Source organism: Dipodomys merriami, unplaced genomic scaffold (assembly GCF_024711535.1).
Source record: "Dipodomys merriami isolate MVZ:Mamm:240054 unplaced genomic scaffold, mDipMer1.0.p SCAF_45, whole genome shotgun sequence".
In the NCBI taxonomy this organism is placed as follows: Eukaryota; Metazoa; Chordata; class Mammalia; order Rodentia; family Heteromyidae; genus Dipodomys; species Dipodomys merriami.
Genome location: NW_027206013.1, coordinates 4,342,860 through 4,361,525, shown reverse-complemented (window position 1 = coordinate 4,361,525; position 18,666 = coordinate 4,342,860). Strand labels below are relative to the sequence as shown.

General features: G+C 51.0%; 1 protein-coding gene across 1 annotated transcript; it reads right to left on the bottom strand.

The window, feature by feature from the left end:
• Positions 1 to 1,265: 1,265 nt before the first annotated feature.
• Positions 1,266 to 10,931, bottom strand: Adora2a (adenosine A2a receptor). The gene is made up of 2 exons (XM_069994774.1): positions 10,539 to 10,931; positions 1,266 to 2,981 (listed from the first exon to the last, which is right to left on the bottom strand). Exons 1-2 carry the CDS (start codon positions 10,859 to 10,861, stop codon positions 2,081 to 2,083), a joined length of 1,224 nt encoding a protein of 407 aa, XP_069850875.1. The 5' UTR covers positions 10,862 to 10,931; the 3' UTR covers positions 1,266 to 2,080.
• Positions 10,932 to 18,666: the final 7,735 nt, after the last annotated feature.

Sequence of the window (18,666 nt, the reverse complement as noted above, 5' to 3'; positions counted from 1 at the left end):
TAATACGGGGCTGGGAAGGTGGCTCAGCGGGAGAGTGCTTGCCTCACATGTGTGAGGCCATGGGTTCGATTCCTCAGCACCAGATAAGCAGAAAAAGTTGGAAGTGGCGTTGTGGCTCAAGTGGTAGAGCGCTAGCCTTGAGCTGAAGAGCTCAGGGACAGCACTCAGGCCCAGAGTTCAGGCCCCACAACTGACAATAAAAAAAGTAGAATAATGTGTAATAGAGAAGCTACAGATGTAGCTTCATGCTTGCCTAGCATTTACAAGGCTCTGAGTTCAACACCCAAGAAGACAAAAACAGATGTACAATAGTATGAAAGGACATTCAGAAAAGTTGTTTTTCTAGATGCAGGCAGCCGACTATATCAGGAAGGGTCAGATGTATCTCGTGGAGTTGTAATGCTTCATTTCTTAAGTAGAGTGTTGGGACATTACATTCATACTTTTTTGTTGGTTGCAGTACTTTATCAATTAATGAATAGAGCATGGATTTTGCAAACAGACAAACCAGGTTTTAAGTATACTGCCACTTACTGTGTGAGCTGGAGCAAGGACTTAACCCCTCTGAGCTTGTTAATCATCTATAAAACAGGACTGCCAGAGCTGTGTGAGCATTACTTTCAAAGTTCTACCCCTCCTTTCCCAGGTCCCAGCCTGAATGAGACTGAAGCATAGGCCAACTTCACCATCACAGGAGGGTGACGCCACCTCCTCAGGCCATGTCAGAGGAAGACACTACATTCCTAACAGGTTTTGAGGTTGGGAGGAAGGGAAGATGTGATTTTAGAGAAGGCAGTTTAGCCCCAGCCCAGATCTGTTTCCAGATACCTCTGTGGCTTCTCAGCTGAGAACTGGAATAGGGTCAGGGACGGTGGACAGATTTCAGAGATCGCCTACAGAAATCCTCCTCCTCAAAGGCCAGGAAGGTGATGAGGGAAGCCAGCTTCTCTTCATCATGAAAACCTAGGAGCAGAAGGGTCAGGTTCCCTGAGAGGGGAAGCAGCTGGGTACAGAATCCCTTCCTCCGGTGCTACTTGTAAGGGTTGGGATTTCCCAGAGAACTGAAGATGTGGGGCTCTCTCCACTTGAGTACGGGTGTGATACAGAAGCCTGACTCCAGGAGGCCTCCAGGGCAGGGATTGTGTTTCTGTCTGCCTGCACATCTATACATGTCCCCACACACTCCACACACAGCCCATCTGTGTACACCAGAGTCTGGCTATAGAGTGGGGAAAGGAACTCAGACAGCATTCTCATTGGACAGCTTAAAACACGATGTGGCTCATTTTTATTTTATCTCAGAAAAAAACAAACACTCCCTTTAGAAGGAAAGGCCGGTTTGATAGGGCCTCTCTGGAGGCAGCTCTGAACTGCCCAGGCTCCAGGCTCCAGGCTCCAGCCCTCTGGGACCTGAGCCCATGCTCTGGCATTGTTCTTGTTACAACTTGTCCTCCAGTCCACTTTCATCACCCCCAAGAGATGGCCCTGGGCGTTCAGTGCACAGCCGTGGTTGACAATAGGAGAGGGCTGCCTGAGACTCCCTGGCATCCTCCCAAGGCCAGGTTAGCAGCAGGACAGGCAACAGACCCAGAAGCCAGGGAGAGGAAGATAATAAAATAGAAAGGATTTCCTCACACTCATATCTTCTGGGGAAAAAAAAAAATTAGTCAAATGCCACCTCCAGGCCAGCAGCTTCTTGAGCCCTAGAAAGTCTGAGAAGGGTGGCGTGCGTGTGACAGGAGGTTTGCTGCAGGCCAGTCCACTAAGCCACGGCAGCTCTGCAGAGACCTACTGGGACTTCCAGAGGCGTCTGGAGTGGAAGACTGGGCCCTGCCCAGTAAAGATGCCGCTGGGGCTGCAGCCCTGGCCTCGCAGCATGAAACATCTACTTTCTCAGGCCTCAGGCCCTACTTGCTGGGCCTCATGCTACACCAGCTTGGGGCTCCTTCCTCTCCATTCAAAGTGGTTGCCAGATGCCTGATGGCTCTCATGGCACACTCACTCTTCTCCCAACATGACTGGTCCAGCCAAGAAAGACAATGATTTGCTTCCTTCAGGAAGGGGCAAACTCCATGGACCATCAGGATATTCCTGCTCTGCCCTGGGCGAGGGGGTCCTCTTTGCCAGATGACTCTGGGCAAGGTCTTTTGTGCTCATAGCTAAGGAGCTCCACATCCTCAAGGCTCACATCCTGGTGGGCTTCCTGGACACTCGCTCCACTCACCAGCCCTAGGGCATAGCCATTGGGCCGCCGCTCAGGATGGGGACCGCTGCCATTGGCCCACACCCCAGGGGGATGGCCATTGAGACGGAGGCTGGCCTGCTCTCCTTCAGCACTGTGAGCTGCCAGAGCCCGAGCACTGGTGCCCCCTCCCTTGAAGGGTTCCTGCCTCCTCAGGACATGACTTCGAATGATCTTGCGGAAGGTGTGACGAAACTCACGGATCCGGTAGGCGTAGATGAAGGGATTGACAACAGAATTGCTGTGCGAAAGGACAATAGCCAGGTACATGAGCCAGAGAGGGGCGTGGCTGCACGTGGGACAGAAGAAGGTGAAGCAGTTGATGATGTGCAGGGGCAGCCAGCAGAGGGCGAAGAGTCCCACAATGATGGCCAATGACTTGGCTGCATGGACCTCCTTCTGAAGCGTGGACCGGGTCCGCTCCCCTGGCAGGGGCTGGCTCTCCATCTGTTTCAGCTGTCGCCGGGCTGCCAGAAAGATCCGCAAGTAGATGCCCAGCATGAGCAGCAGGGGCACTAAGACGAAAGCGAAGAAGTTGTAGTATACCATGTAGTTCATTGGCACCACGTCCTCAAAAAGACACGTCACCTGGCCTTCACCACAAGAGGAGTTCCTGCCCTCCTTCAGCAGGCTGCAGTTGTTCCAGCCTAGCATGGGTGTCAGGCCGATGGCAAATGAGAGCACCCAGCAGATGGCAATGATGCCCTTGGCCCTCGTGCAGGTCACCAAGCTGTTGTACCTGGAGAGAGACCAGCATTAGAACCCTGAGAATCCAGGACTAGGCAGAGCCAATAGTCAAGAAACCCAGAGAAAAGCTAGGCGCCAGTGGCTAATGCCTGTAATCGTACTCAGGAGGCTGAGATCTGAGAATTGTGGTTTAAAGCCAGCCCAGGCAGGAAAGTCCTTAAGAATCTTATCTCCAACTAAACACCAGAAAACCGGAAGTAGCACTGTGGCTCAAAGTGGTAGAGTACTAGTCTTGAGCGGAAAAAGGTAAGAGACAGTGCCTAGGCCCCGAGTTTAAACCCCACAACTAACAATAAGAAAAAGAAAAAGGAAAAGGAAAGGAAAAGGGAAAGGGAAAGGGAAAGGGAAAGGGAAAGGGAAAGGGAAAGGGGAAGAGGAAGGGGAAGGGGAAGGGAAAGGGAAAGGGAAAGGGGAAGGGGAAGGGAAAAGGAAAGGGGAAGGGGAAGGAAAAGGGGAGAGAAAAATCCAGAGAAGGCACCAGATGGGTTCCCCATTTATTGGCTAAAAGGTTTTCTTTGCAGCACCCAGAATAGGTACTTCCTGAGGATGCCTCAGTATCCTCTTTTAAGTGAGGTAGTAGGCCTTGTCTTTCTCACAGGCTGTTGTGGGCCAGGAGTAGATAACAAGTAGATAACAGAGCAGGCACCCTGGAAATGGAAACTACTGTACAAATGTTCAGATAATCCTGAGACTTAATTTGAATTTGATTTGAGGGGAAGTAAGTGATTTGGGGGGAAGGGGAAGAAGAACGGCACCCAAGTTGGTTGATCTTGGTTTCCCCATCCCTTCCAGGGGTAGGGAAACCTTTTTCTATAAAGGGACATTTGGGTATTTATGTAATTTACAGACCATACAAAATTATAATGCAGGCAAATTGGCTGCTGGCAACTGACCAAAAGCATACATGTCTGTTTTGTCAGGTACCAATTATTTCAAGGGCCTTATAAGGGCCATTTGTTCCCTACCCCTTCATGGAGGGGTCTGGTGGGTGGGCTCATTGCCACTTGAAACCTGTAGCTAATCTGAGCTTCTGTTCACCAAGCTCTTTCTTCCTCATTTGACTTAAGTATCCTGAGTGGAGACAGAGAATGGAAGTGCCAAGTCGAATGAGATAACATCTCCCTAGCAAATCTACTCACAGACTCTATAGAGAAATAAGATAATTATGTCCTGACATTTATCTGGCAATCTTAATAGTCTTAAAGAAAATAATTGGATGAGGGTTTAAGGTTCAGATAATGACAATAATCTTCTTGAAATCACTCAGTTTTCCTAAGAGCCAGATAAAAATCCAAGTCTGCTCATTACAAATCCGAGACTCAGAATGGGTTGATCTACCCAAGATGCAGCTTCAGCCCCTTGTAAAGGCATCAGGGTTTTTGTTTTTGTTGTTGTTTGTTGGTGGTGGGGTTGGAACTTGGGGCCTGGGTACTGTCCCTGAGCTTTTTTGCTCAAGGCTAGTGCTCTACCGCTTGGAGCCACCACTTCAGTTTTCTGATGGTTAATTGGAGATAAGAGTCTCACTGGCTCTCCTGCAGGGACTGGCTTTGAACTCAGCCTCCTGAGTTGTTAGGATTAACAGTCATGAGCCACTAGGTCAGGTAAAGCATTAGTTCTGCAAAAGAGTGGGTACCCTAAAAAGTCTCCCTGATGGAAAAAGGCAACCTCAGTGTTCTTTGAAGTATGAGCTTCTGCTTACTAGTTTTCGTTCTGGCAAAACCAGAGTAGCCTCTCCACCTGGTGGAAAGCCCGCCCAGCCTTCAAGCTCAGGCTGTATATTTCCTCAGAGAAGTTTTCTGCCTCATCTGGGCTCAAGAGATGGGGGGCTCCTTGGAAGTAGGGCTCTCTTGCATCCATCTACAAGTGCCAACTTTTAGACAGGACGACGCAGGAGATGACAAGGGAAAATGCATCCAGCAAGGACTGAGTCGATTGGTGGCAAATATAGGTGCCTACAGGTAATAAATGTGAGGCAGTCTGGTGTGCATTTACCCTTGGTTGCCATGTAAAATGTGCGTCAGTAGTACAACATTTGCTTAGCTTGCATGAGGCCCTGGGTTCCATCCTTAGCACACAAGGGGAAAAAAAGGCTAAGCAGGTGGCTCATACCTATAATCCTAGCTCCTCAGGAGGCTGTTATCTGGAGAATTGCTGTTCCAGACCAACCTGAACAAAAGTAGGCTTCATAACTAAAATAACCAGCAAAAAGCTGGGCTGGAGGTATGTCACAAGTGGTAGAATGCCAGCCTACCAAGTGCAAGGCCCCACATTCAAACTTCAGCATTGTCAAAAAAAAAAAAAGTGCCTTCATTTTGTCAGATCTCAAGAGTGTCTCGGCAGCTTATGTGCTGGGCAAAAAAATCTCCCAAGTTTTAAACATTGTTAGATAATTAAAATATAAAATGAATTTAGAAAAAGACAACCTAGTAGCATCTGATATCTAGTCCATAGTCCACCTCTTATTTTACAAATGGGGTACCACGGCACAAAGTGAGGAATAGACGTGAACATGTAGGCACCCAGTTGGTTGGGTTGTGTGAGGCAATGCAAACCCAAGTAAACTCAGTGGTTCTGAATCTGGGTTTGAACTCAGGGCTTTGTATTATGGGCGATGCCTACAGTCCATCTCTGGTTTTGTTTGTTTTTATGCCAGTCCTGGGGCTTGAACTCAGGGCCTGGGCACTGTTCCTGAGGCTAGCACTCTACCACCTGAGCCACAGCACCACTTCTGGCTTTTACTGTTTATGTGGTACTAAGGAATGGAACCCAGAGTTTCATGCATGCTAGGCAAGCACTCTAAAACTGAGCAACATTCCCAGCCCTGTTCTCATTTTTTTGAGGTGCTACTACAGATTAAACCCAGCATCTTGTACAAGGCAGGTTAGCACTCTAGTGCTGAGCTATAATTCCAGCCCTGTCCATTCAGAACAGTTACTAGGCAGATTTATTTTCACAAGCTCCCCAGGCCCACACAACAAGGGCTTATTAGCCATCTTCAGCAAGGCCTCTACACGAGGAGGGCTATGGACTTGACCTTTTCTACCAACCAACGTAGAACCTACACTTTGTCTCCTGTTCTAGAGACTCAAACATGAGTCTCATACCTACATAGCACACATCTCTGTGCCTCAGCACTTTTCACTGTTCTCAATATTCTACAAAAGTACTTAGCCTTCATTGAAGAGGAAGCTCCAATATGTTAACATCTTTCCTGAGAAAAGCATAGCCCTCCCTGGATTCTGGTCCTGTTCCATCCCTATAAATAAGGAACATAATGTCATTTCACCTCTCTAGGCCTCAGTGTCCTCATGTTTAAAACAGAACTTAGAATCCTGGGCCCATCAGCACTGCCCCATAAGTGCAGACTGCACCCAAGGGTAGGTAAATGCTTTTCACCTGAGCTGTTCACAGGGAAATGGGGTGCCATGGGCCCCATTCTTGCCATCCCAGGCTATCAAGCAGAAGCAAGCAGCTACACGGATGGTGAAGGGCCACCTGCTGGAGAAAGGGAGGTGGGCAAGTTGCTGGAGAAACCAGGGCTGGCCACAGCATGGACCTCCCTATGTGTCCATTTATCTCCTTTTACAGAAGAAAGACTCCACCAGGGAAAGTCTCCTACTGCATGATGAAAGTCTCCTGTGGCCATACAAACAAATACATGAGTAGTGTATGGGCAAAAAACTCAGGGTAGGAGAGATTGATATACTTTTTTCTTTATAATGTTTGTATACATACATAGTTTACTTTTTTTTACAAAAACAGTAACCAAGCTGGGGTGTAGCTCAAGTGCTAATAATGTTTGCCTAGCATGTGCAAGGCAGTCTCTACATGCATACACATGCATGCACACACAAGCGCAAATGTGTGTGGGGGGGGGGGTAGATGCATTTTGTTTTTGTCAAGAAAGCCTCTTCATGGCTCAAGTGATAGGACACCAACCCTGAGCCAGAAAGCTGAGTGAGAACACGGAGCCCTGAGTTTAAAGCCCAATATTGACTTACAAAAAAAATACTTAAAAAACAAAAAAACAAGAAAAGAAAGCCTCTTAGGCTGAGAGTCCTACACCCAAATGGAGGACTGGGACAGCATCAGGGCCCAAATGGAACTATGACCAAACCATGGGTGTCCCAGAAGCATCTCCCACGCTGTGACTAACATGGTCACCTCCTGACCTTCTGGGACCTCACACATAGACTGTCCAGCTAGAAGAAATATCAAAGCCATCTCATACTCTAGAGGACTGAGAAGTATTATAGGATGCAGCTGCCAAAGCTGCTACCAGTTCCCGTTTTCAGATTGTCCTCCAGTTGGACCCCAACTTCCCTTCCTGGGGATCTAGATTACCCACACTGGGGGCTCAGCCTATGGTCCAGAAACATATCCCACAACTTGAAGTTTCACATGCATCTGTATTACTTTGAGACAGCAGAATTTCCCTAAGTTATCCTAAGGGGCCAGTGATCCAAGAATTGAAGAACCTCTGACCCAATGGGGAAATCAAGCCTAACTCAGCCTTCTATCTCTCTGCCTACTTATCTCCTATCACTCAGAGCCAGGCTACCTCTCCTGTTCCGGTTCCTACAGACTCATTCTTTCCTCAGGAGAGGCTCTGTGGTCCTGCTGACACACTGGAGACCCATACATCTGAATGCCTATCAGGAGACATATCTTCCTCTGTGGTTATTCAAAGGTTACCTGAAAAAGAAAACCCTTGTATCTGGCCTTGGGCTTTTCATCTTCTCTATGGACATCAAGAGATGTATCTCTGCCTCTAGCTCTGATTTCTCACCTGCCCTAGCTCTCAGCAGCGTCCTTACATTTGGGAGAGAGGAGATAGATTGTTCTAAAGTTGAGTTCTTTAAAAAGTTACCACGGTGCATTAATTGGGGTTAATAGGCATAACAGACTTCAGAACAGCCCTTCAGACCTTGCCAGCGGAGCAGGAACTGGCTTCCTAGCTGTGAGAGGACGGAGGAAGAAAGGAGCCCAAGCCAGATAGCACCCTGTAACCAGCCAAGAGCTACTGGTTCTCATGGGCTTCCCTCCAGCTCCTTCTTATGCACGACTTGTTCTCTTAGGGACCCCCACATTGATACTTCCAGGGGCTTCAAGGAATAGGAAAGTGAGGGACCCAAAGGCCAGGTACAGTCTGAAGGACTCTAGAGTTCATCTACATCAGAAGCCATGTGTATGTCCTTTCCTGGTCCTGGCCATGAGAGTCATAACGTCTGCTCTTGCTAAAATACTGAGCTTAGAGGGCCAAAGAAGACGCTGAGCTAAAACCCTTTTACAGGGCTGGGAAGATGGCTCAGTGGTAGAGTGCTTGCCTTGCATGCATGAGGCCCTGGGTTCTATTCCTCAGCACCACAGAAAAAGCCAGAAGTAGTGCTGGGACTCAAGTGGTACAGTGCTAGCCTTGAGCTGAAGAGCTGAGGAGCAGCGCCCAGAGTTCAGGCCCCACGATCAACCAACCAACAAACAAACAAAAAACTTTTTTTTTTTTTTGTCGGTCATGGGGCTTGAACTCTGGGCCTGGGTGCTGTCCCTCAGCTCTTCAGCTCAAGGTGAGCACTCTACCACTTGAGCTACAGTACCACTTACGGTTTTCTAGTGGTTTATTGGAGATAGGAGTCTCACGGTCTTTCCTGCCCGGGCTGGCTTTGAACCGCGATCCTCAGATCTCAGCCTCTTGAGTAGCTAGAATTACAGGCAGGAGCCACTGGCACCCAGCCAAAAAAAAACCTTTGCAGTTCTATTCTCTCTGCCCAAGGGGCAGGAGGAGTACCTTCATCCCTGCTGGTTCCCTGCAAAGACCAGCTTGAACCTTCCGAAGCCTGCCTCAGCAGAACTTATATGGCTGAAAGTCCCATTGGAGCACAGGTCTAACTCTGGAAGATCCTGGGATCAGGAAGGCAGATCAGAGCCAGAAAGGCTATGGCTCCAGATTCCTAGCAGCTCAAGAGTTGAGTCCTCACCCTGCCTGTCCTGCCAGACATGTCACCCACTCCCTGCCACTCACTGTGGACCCTCACAACTTTTGTGAACTCAGACAGATACACCCCCGTTATAGAAGAGAAAATGGGCCTAGAATAGGACAGCTGATTTCCCATAGCCACACAACATGCCCCATCCTACTAATTCAGGGATTCATTCTCTTGACTCTCAGAGAACACATAGAAAAGGGAGACCAAGGAGGGAAGAGCTGAGGTCTTTCCATTGAAAACAGCTGCCCCAACCTCTCCCTAGAATGCAGCTGCCCTTTAAATCAGAGAAGAAAGTGAAAGCCGGGCTGCTGCTTCCCCTCTGTGCTGCTCGGGCTCCTGGGCTGTGTGGGCTCAGCTCCACTCCTCTGTTCAGAGCTGTCACTGGATAAACCTGGACTTTGCTCTGCTTCTTGGACCAGAATTACAGTTACATGCTATCACATAGAGCTTCAGCTATTATCTCTCCCCCTTCCTTCCCCCCTGGCAACTTTTTAAGGAGTACTGGAGTTTCAGCTCAGGGCCTGCTTCTTATGGGCACAAGGTGATAGCAATGGCTGTAGGATGCAGCTTCTGGGAGACTCCTCCAAAAACAGAGGTCCATAGGGGTGGCAGGCCCTGCTTCTTCCTAGGCCTAGTTCCAGCTCTATTACCAATTCCCATGGCCCAGAGAGTGCAGACTCCCTCCTCAGAGCCTCATTTTTTTCCATCTAGATGATAAGAGGAAGGAAATGGTTTCTAAGGGCCTTGTTGGGTTTGACACTCTGAGTTTCCATTTGCTCCCTGAGCCTGGTCCTCAGCCTGCAGTGGACTGCAGGGTCTCCTCCGCAGAAGACTCCACCTGTCTGGGAGAATTCACCATGGGGATAGTATACGCCAATCCCAAATCGCAGAGACTCCTCAGCACCTGCAGCATCCCCTGGCTGTGAGACAAAAGTTGGGGGGAGCAAGGAGGTAGAGCTGGCAGCTCCTGGCACCCCTAAGGAAGGATGTACTTCCTATTTTATCTATGGCCTGGTTAGGTGGAGGCGACTCCCAGGAAATGCAGCCTCTGGGAAGTCTTTATTTACACAATACTTAGCTGAAGTCACTTCGCAAAAGATTCACCATTATAAAAGCCCCTCCCACAGCCAACTCATGACCTAAGGAGCAACATAATTTGCACCCAAGTGACTCACTGTGGCATTGAGTCAAGTCACTTCTCCTCTCTAGGTCTGTCTCCTAACATGCACGTGACAAGGCCTGCCTTGAGGAGCGAGGGAAAGGCAGGTGGCAAGTGGTTCCTGACCAGGGTATTGTGGTTATCTGTGGCTCCTCCTCCGCTCCAGTGTCCCTGTAAGAGTTTTGCTCTGACATATGAAGAATAACTTAGACACACAGTGTCAGCACTCAGCATTATGTCTTATGTGGCCTGGGGAGCTCAGGTTGCTCAGTGCCATGAGGACTAGCCAGACTGGTATGATAGCCACCCATCTGCCAGCCCTGTGCAGTCCCAGGCTCAGATTCATACAGACCAGACCCTGGGCACAGCACAGCTGGCCTTGTACTCATGTAAGCCTCTAACTCACCGGAGTGGGATGCGGATAGCGATGTAGCGGTCAATGGCAATGGCCAAGAGACTAAAGATGGAGCTCTGCGTGAGGACCAGGACAAAGCAGGCAAAGAAGAGGCAGCCATGGCAGGCAGCGCAGAAGCCAGTGCTGATGGTGATGGCAAACGGGATGGCAAGCACGCCCACTGCAATGTCAGCCGCTGCCAGCGACACCACGAAGTAATTGGTGACATTCTGTAGGTTGCTGTTGATCCACACAGCCCAGCACACCAGCACATTGCCCAGGATGGCCAGCACGGCAATGGCCAGCTCCACTGTGATGTACACCAAGGAGCCCATGGTGGGAGCAGCCACAGACGGGCAGGTTCAGCAAGGACGCGGGCCTGGGCCAGCTCACGGTCCATAGCTGCAGCCCAGCCGTTCCACCTGCCCAGGCCCCGGAGCCTTTTCCTCACAGGAGCCAAGAGTGTCCCCACATGGGCGCTCCAGAGGCTTTGTCACAGGCAATTCCGCTCCTGAAATCAGGCCCTCTCCAGCGGGGGCTCCGGTGATGGCCTCATGGCTCAACTCAGCTTCAGGGTTCCTAAGACACCTGCAAAGAAAGACAGAACTCTGGTGAGCCACTGAACCACCTAAGCCTCGAAGATTCCACTGCTCTTGATTCTACTCCCCCATGCAGGTGGTGTGTCAGCTTTGAAGATGCTCCCATACCCAGAAGTAGGACCTGGCCTCCATCACTAAAGAGTCCATGGGCCCAGAAAAGTCATTGAGTCCTATAGAATTCCTATTAAGACCATCACCCAAACCCTGCATGACCAAGCGCTGCATGACAGGCATGGGAGGGACTAACAGGCAGAACCAAGGCTCTGCCAGGACTTTATCTGCTCCTCATCTCCACAAAAAAATTGAGGTGACTGTATTCCCCCCTTCCCTGGTGTTAAGGTCATAACTCTCTTAGCCTGGCCAAAGATCAGCCAGTCTTACTCCCCGCCCCCCTGCCCTGGAGGCCAAGAATCTGTCAAAGTTAATTCTGTCATGTTGGCTCCCCAAACTCAGCATCTCAAACCATCTGTGGCAGCCCAACCACTCAGTCCCCTGGGTCTCTCCACTTGCTGCCAGCTCTATGACTCCATTCCTTCCAGAAAGACCACACACACACACACACACACACACACACACACACACACACACACACACACACAGTGAGAGAGAGTGAGAGAGAGAGAGAGAGAGAGAGAGAGAGAGAGAGAGAGAGGCTCTTCCAGTCACACCCATGTCTCACTACACTAGCCTACTTGTATCACTTTGTCCCCAATAAGCTCTCCAGAAGCTACCAGTGCCCAACAAAGGGACAAGCCAGTGACTCCTAGAGCCTAGTTCTAGAGAGATCTGGGGATCCATTCAGTCCTACTAGTGGCCGTGTATAAGCATTCTTACCCTCCCAGGCAGCAGGGCAGACACACACCTGAACCGGCTGACTCCCATTGTCCCCACCAACTGGCAGGCTGCACATCTGCTAGGGCAGGAGCTTGGGTGTTTCTCCTCTCTGACGGAGCCTCCTCCCCTTCCTCTTCCCCTTCCTCCTCCCCTCTCTCCTCCCACACCCTCTCTCCCACCTGTTCCTCAGCCTGGAAAATGTGGGCATGAATGACTGACTGAAGTTAGAAAAGCAGGTGCTCAACATTGACTCGCTGGGGAACTGTGGCCAAGCATGGTTCTTTTCTGGGCCTCAGTTTCCCTATTCATACAGTGAGGAAGTTGGGCCCTGGGTGATCCCTAGGAGCCATTTTAGCTCTCCGTGTTGTTTTGTCCATGAAAAGGAACTAAACAACATATTAGAAAGGGCACCCCAGAGTGAAAATATCTATAGAAAGATAGGAATGACTGACACTAAAGAAGCTTAAGCCGGAGCCCAGCCTGAACTCCCATTGTCCTCCCTGTGCTTGTGAAACTGCTTCAGTTCAAGCAGGACTCTCTCACCAAGTACCTCTCCCTCAGAGGCAAGAGGCCCCCCAAACCACCTTTCATTCCTCCAGGAGCCCCAGAAGTGCAGGAGCAGCAGCAGTCCCTGCCTGACTAGGGACAAGAGGCTAGAGGCCTTTTGGCTACCTGCCTGTGGCTGCATCTTCCCCCTTTTCCTCCAGCTTATGAGGACTAGAGATCCTAGAGAAGGCCACTCCTTAGTCCTAGTTCAAGGCTCAGGCTCCCTCTCCCTCATCCCACTGAAATAAGTAAACCCTGAGTTTCCTTCCTTCCAACTGCAATGCTGCCTCAGCCTGGAGCCGCAACAGGTACAGGCTACATCCACATGGGTTGGGGGTACCAGTACCCACTTAGGAAGTTCAGAATAGACTTCCTGACACAAAGGGCTAGGGGGCATGAGGGGAAAGCCAAAGCCCCGGCATAAACTGAGGAGTTAGAAGCCTGCAGCATGTGAAGAGGCCCAAGCCCTACTGAATGTCGCTTTGCATGGGAGATTGGGCAACTACCTGCTCGCCAAGCGTGTCCCTGGCAGACAGACAAGACCATAAGTCCAGATGCTATCCCTGACTACATTCCGTGTTCCCCTGTGTCCTGGCCTGCAGTCCAGATCAGCATTCAGGAGCTGAGGCTAGCCTTGGGCCTGTCTCCATGGTGTGGCCTTCCAGGCCTGGTACCAGCAGCAGCAGGCTACTGTCCAATCAAAACCTGCCAGGCCTGATGGGCCACTGCCATCCCAGGATCCTGCCTCAGGGCAACTGCTGGACCTATGTCAGTCACCAAAAGAATCTACATTAAGGAACACCACAGACATTTGACAATCTAACTAGGCAGGTAAGAAGGCTCCTACCATCCCACAGATCCAGGACAGATTTCTCTTCAGCCCCATTGCTCAGAGCCACCACCATCAGCCCCATCAGGGACCACACTGGCTCCCAGCAGCCAGGATGTCTGGCTCGGAAGGGACCTGACCTAGCCTCTCAGCAGTCTTGGATACCTGCCTGAGAACCAACCACTGGCTCTCTGAGTCTCTCCATCATGCTGAACAGCATTGGATACCCACATGCTTCCTGATCATACTGAAGCCACAATTTCTATCCTCATCTCATTGAATGCACTGGCCCCACCTACCAAGTCAGCCTCGCAGGGGCTGCAGACACATATGAAGCTCCCTTCAGCAAGCATGCCCACCTCTACCCCTTCCTCTGACATTTCCGCAGGCTGCCTCCATTGCTGCCAGCACATCACAGGTAAAGCTCTGATCCCACAGGCCACCTGGACACCTGCCAAACCAGAATCTACTCTTGGCTGTGCCTTGCCCAGCTGAGCCCAGGAGCTCAGCAGAGACAGTCTTGGGATAGGAGTGGAAGAGGAGGCCAGGAGTTCTGTGCTTCTGGGGTAACTCTGCAAAGGGGAAGGCTGGGGCTGCAGGACTAGGGGTACTCTGACTTGGAGTCTTTCCTTGTGCAAATGCTCCCACTGGGGAGGGGGCAATTTCAAACTCTTAATGTGTCACTGACTAGAACAGGGAAGCAATGCACAGAGCTTGCTACCCGGTGCCACACCACCACTGAGCCACCAAACCTGAGGCTCTCCAGGAGGCCACCTGCCTAAATGTCTGGACCTTCTTGAAGAGCTTATTCCATCTCCTTGGAAACTGGGGAAATGATAAAAGACAGTGGTTTTCACTGGGCCCACGAGCTCCATCTTATAGAGGAGGACGCTAAGGCCCGAAGAGGCGAGGTGACCTCTCAGCCTTACCCGGAACACAAATGTGTGACAGCACTGGGAGAGAAGGCCACAGGATTCCATGGAAGACTTCTGGAACCTCCTGCTCTCTCTGACCTTCTCTTCTTCCCAAAGCTTCTCAGAGACACAGAAAAGCTGTGGCCCAGGGGGGCCAGGGCGGGGTCAGGATCTGGCAATTTCCTATCTCTCTCCTGTTGGGCACTATCTAATTAATCCTTAGGTCATCTATTGCTAAGAGGGGAAATTAAATACTAATAATGTCCTGTTTCCTCATGATTGCCCCTTGTTAGGGATGGGGCAGAGGGCAGCTAGTGTCCCATGTAAACTATAGATATGTTGCGGGACATCCATGATATGCCTTGAAAGAATGATCCCAGAGGATTCCCAGTAGTTAGAGTCAAAACTGCACCTTCCTTCACCACTACCCCCTTGCCACCACACTGATTTAACCACTTCAGTGAAATCATCATTTAATCCAAACCCATACATCTGGCCCACCTCTTCTGGCTCCTCATACATACAACCAGCAAATCCCTCAGTACACACGCCCAGATGGTAGCTGTACCCTTTTAGAGCTGCTGTTCAGAGGCACCCACTATCTTCCAGGCAGGCCCTGTACACCTATGCCTAGTTGCAGCCTAGGGCAAGGAATGGAGCCATGTCGAGATTCTACCCACTGCAGCCATGCTGGACTCCGAAATCCCAGTCTTAGAATCCTCTTCCTTGTAGCCAGTTTTCCCCACTTTCCTACTCTACTGTGCTACAAAACAGCCCAAACTTTGGGCCACGGGGAGCTCTGTACTGTCTGCTACTGACATGCAGGCTCGTATACTGCACCAAGGATCTGGAAGCAGGAGGAAGCCCAGGAAAGTCTGAGTGGCATCCACCACTTTGGGGATTCAGGTGCCCACAGGCCATCTCCTGTTACCAGGACCTAAACTCCCACTTCAGATGGACGGCAAACCCCAATTTCAAAACAAAATTAAAGCTAAGAAACACAAGCAATAGCATCAAACCACAGAGATTAGTATCTTCACAGAGGCGGGTCATGCAGTAGTGCTATAATGGCATGTGTGTGTGTGTGTGTGTGTGTGTGTGTGTGTGTGTGTGTGTGTGTGTGTGTGTGTGTGTGTGTGTGTGTGTGTGTGTGTGTGTGTGTGTGTGCGCGCGCATACGTCCATGCATAGGCTGATCCTGGGGCTTAAACTCAGGGCACAGGCACCATCTCTGAGCTGCTTTTGCCCAAGTGCTCTACTCTACCATGTCTGGCTTTTTCTGAGTAGTTTATTAGAGATAAGGGTCTCATGGACTTTCCTGCCTAGGGTTGGCTTCAAACCATGATCCTCAGATCTCAGCCTGTTGAGTAGTTAGGATGCTAGGCATGGGCCACCAGCATCCAGCACCATAATGATTTCTAAAGACATTTCAGGTCGTCAAAGAAGCAAAGCATCTGTAAACAAGGAGAACTTATCAAGCCATTGGCAGAAACAGGAGCAGGTGAATATGAACAAAGAAAGATGAAGAAGAGATCCTTGGCATGAAGAACAGAAGGACTGACATAAAGAACACACCAGATGTGATGGACTTCAGGTCTGCGGGCGGCTGAAGAGGACAACTGGGGGTCCAAAGACAACCCAAGGGAATTCTCACAGAGACCTTGTCGAGTCTGTGTGAGAAAGCAACCGACATATGCACGGACGGGAATAGAGAAGCACCAGCATTGGTGTTTCAGGAGCTCAGCAGGCATGTGGAAAGATATCACAAAGCACGACAGCTGGGTGGGCTGGATGGCTCCTTGCACGAGCCCTGCAGTGGCACCGCCATGACTGGACTTGAGTTTCCAGGAAAGCCTGGGACCCACAAAGCCCACCTCCTCCCCCAAACACATCAGCTAGCAGGACAGGTGCTTTCCTCAGTTGCCTGGAACTGAGCCACTTACAAAGCCCCGGGCTTCCCTTCCCTCCTTACTTCCAGCACCTGAAGCAGGCTGGCCCCAGGTACCAGGGCCTCTTCCCCCACCGGCCTGCGGCTGTGCTGCTACTGTTGTGCTCCTGGGGGCAGGATGTGGGCAGGAAAAGAGAAGCAGCTGCAGGTGGGGAACAGGGCAGCGTGCTGTCCCTGCTTCTGCTTCACTCCCAGGACCAACGGGACTGCCCGAGAAAGCCAGAGGTCCCCAGATATCTTGCCTGAGGCAGCCACTCACCGATCACAGGCTACTTTTGCAGACAAACCGCCTGGACGTGCTGAGAGATCAATCGGTGGTGGGAGCAAAGGGAGGTCGGCCCCAGCTCCATCACCAGGCTTCCCCTCTGCATGTGGCTCCTCGCGTGTGCCAGCACCATGTGAGGCTTGGCACCTGCACCTCCCACAAACAGCTGATCACAGGTACTGTGGGTAGTGTGCCACCTGAATAGGGGCTGACGGGGGAGGTCCTTGGCACCCAGCCCCCAGCTGCTGCTAAGTGCACTAAGGATGGAGGGACATGGACTCGTGGCTGGGGTCCCTTGGACATAGGTGTGATGAAGAAACCCTGGAGGCTGAAGGGAAAGGGTGAGGGAGCTGCATCTACTTGAGCATAATCTACCTGAACCCTGGCCACCCTACCGCCTGTCTATCCCTCCCCTAGCTTGGCCCATGGCCACCATGAGGCTAGAAGTAAAATCTAAAAGTAAAATCTAAAAGCCTTTGGGCAGCCTACATCCTGGGGGAGACACCCTAGCACGATGGCTGGTCTCTTCTTGCCCTCCCCACTTCCCCAGGCAGCCTTTCATCCAGACCACAGCTGCTGCCAAAACATCAGCATCACACAACCACAGAAGGTTCCAGCCCCTGCCCGGCAGCCTCCACAACAGACCTGTCATGCAGGATTATAGGAAGGCATGGGGGCTCAGAAGAAATCTTTGCAGGGCTTCTCAGAGGAGGGGGTCATTGGGCTGCACTTTGAAGAAGGAGAAAAGAGGGACAGAGTCCACCAAAGAAATCAGACTGCACAGCTCTGTGCTGCATCAGAGAAAGCCCATGACAACCCTGGAAAGCTGCAGTCTTACCTTCCCAGGCATGCAGGGGTGAGGGGCTGCAGCTCTGCCACTCCATCTGGACCCTCCTACATCTCTAGCAGGTTCTCATGACTTCCAGAATGTAGAGTCTAAGGCTTCCTTCTCTGCCACCAAAGTGCTTCTTCCCACACCCAGGACCTAAGCCCTGCCCAGAAGGTGAGAATTCTTGAAGGGACTCCTCTGAATATGAGCTCCATTGCTCATGTGACCTAGCAAGGACCAGAGACCCACCTTTCTACATTGTACCCTCTTTATCAGCATCAGTCTGCAAAGCCGTCCTTCCCATGCACACCCAATCTTGGGGACCAGGTTTGAGTTGTATGAAACAGGACAGATCTCATAATGATGCTGAGATGGCAGCTGGAGCGCCTCAGGATGAAGTCAGTAGCTCAGGACCAGGCAGGTTAAAGGGTAACAAGAGCCCCTGTAGGGCTTCAGGTCCGGGACTTTGCAGATCCTGATGCTTTCTCTGGAGCCAACATCTCCCTCTGCCACAGCAATCTTAGTGGTATTCTCCAACCCATCCTCCAGGGCTTCCCAATTGGAATACAGAATCCCCTTGGTCCCATCGTCTAGTCAACGCTACCTCATTTCTTCTCCATTACAGTCCTAATGCTGCCCTTTGGGTATTGCTAGGAAGACTACCACCCTTGCTTGGCAGATGAGAAAATGGATTCCCAGGATAGTGACCCAGCTCAAGACCACCCGGTGAGCTAAGTGAAGTCTCTGATCAGGGGTCCCCTGATGGATGTGGCCCCAAATCTGATGCCTGCCAGACGCGTGAGAGGTAGCCCAGACCTGAGCGGACACACATTGACCGAGGTTTGTCTAAGGGACACTAGAATTTGGCAAAGCATGGGAGTCTCCTAAAGGCAATGGCTGAGCTATGAAGGTGTAGATGAGGGGACAAATCCATGAAGAGTCTTTGCCACAAATGTGCTAGGACTCAGGATGGTGGAGGGACAATCCACAAGGCCCAGCCTTCCCAGCCCCAGTTAAAGCCTCTGGCGCCAAGGAAGCAGCCCTTGATTCCACCATATCCTCACAGCCCCAAGTGCTCCCAAGAGCTCTTCGCCAGGATCGCCAGGGCTAGGAAGCTAGGAGCAGCCTGGGGTGGACGTGGATTCAGAATCTTCTAGAAGGGGCAGTCTAGGAGCTTAGCGAGAACTGGATGGCAAGGCCAGGACAGGCCTGAGTCCCCGGCCAGAGAGCAGCAGACGCCAGAAGAGCGGGTGCAGCTTTGGGGGGGGAAGGAGAGGGAGATGTACCCCCCTCATCCACAGGTCAGGACAATGCCGTCCTGGGGGACACTTGGCTACTGCGCGCTTGTTGCTTTGGGACACTTGGGTTTCCTCGATC

Bases quoted from the DNA above. Each gene is read 5' to 3' on its own strand.
- Adora2a (XM_069994774.1), bottom strand. From the start codon at position 10,861: ATGGGCTCCTTGGTGTACATCACAGTGGAGCTGGCCATTGCCGTGCTG. The intron at 2,982-10,538 runs GTGAGTTAGAGG...GTCTCTCTCCAG, and splicing joins GCTATCCGCATCCCACTCCG to GTACAACAGCTTGGTGACCT.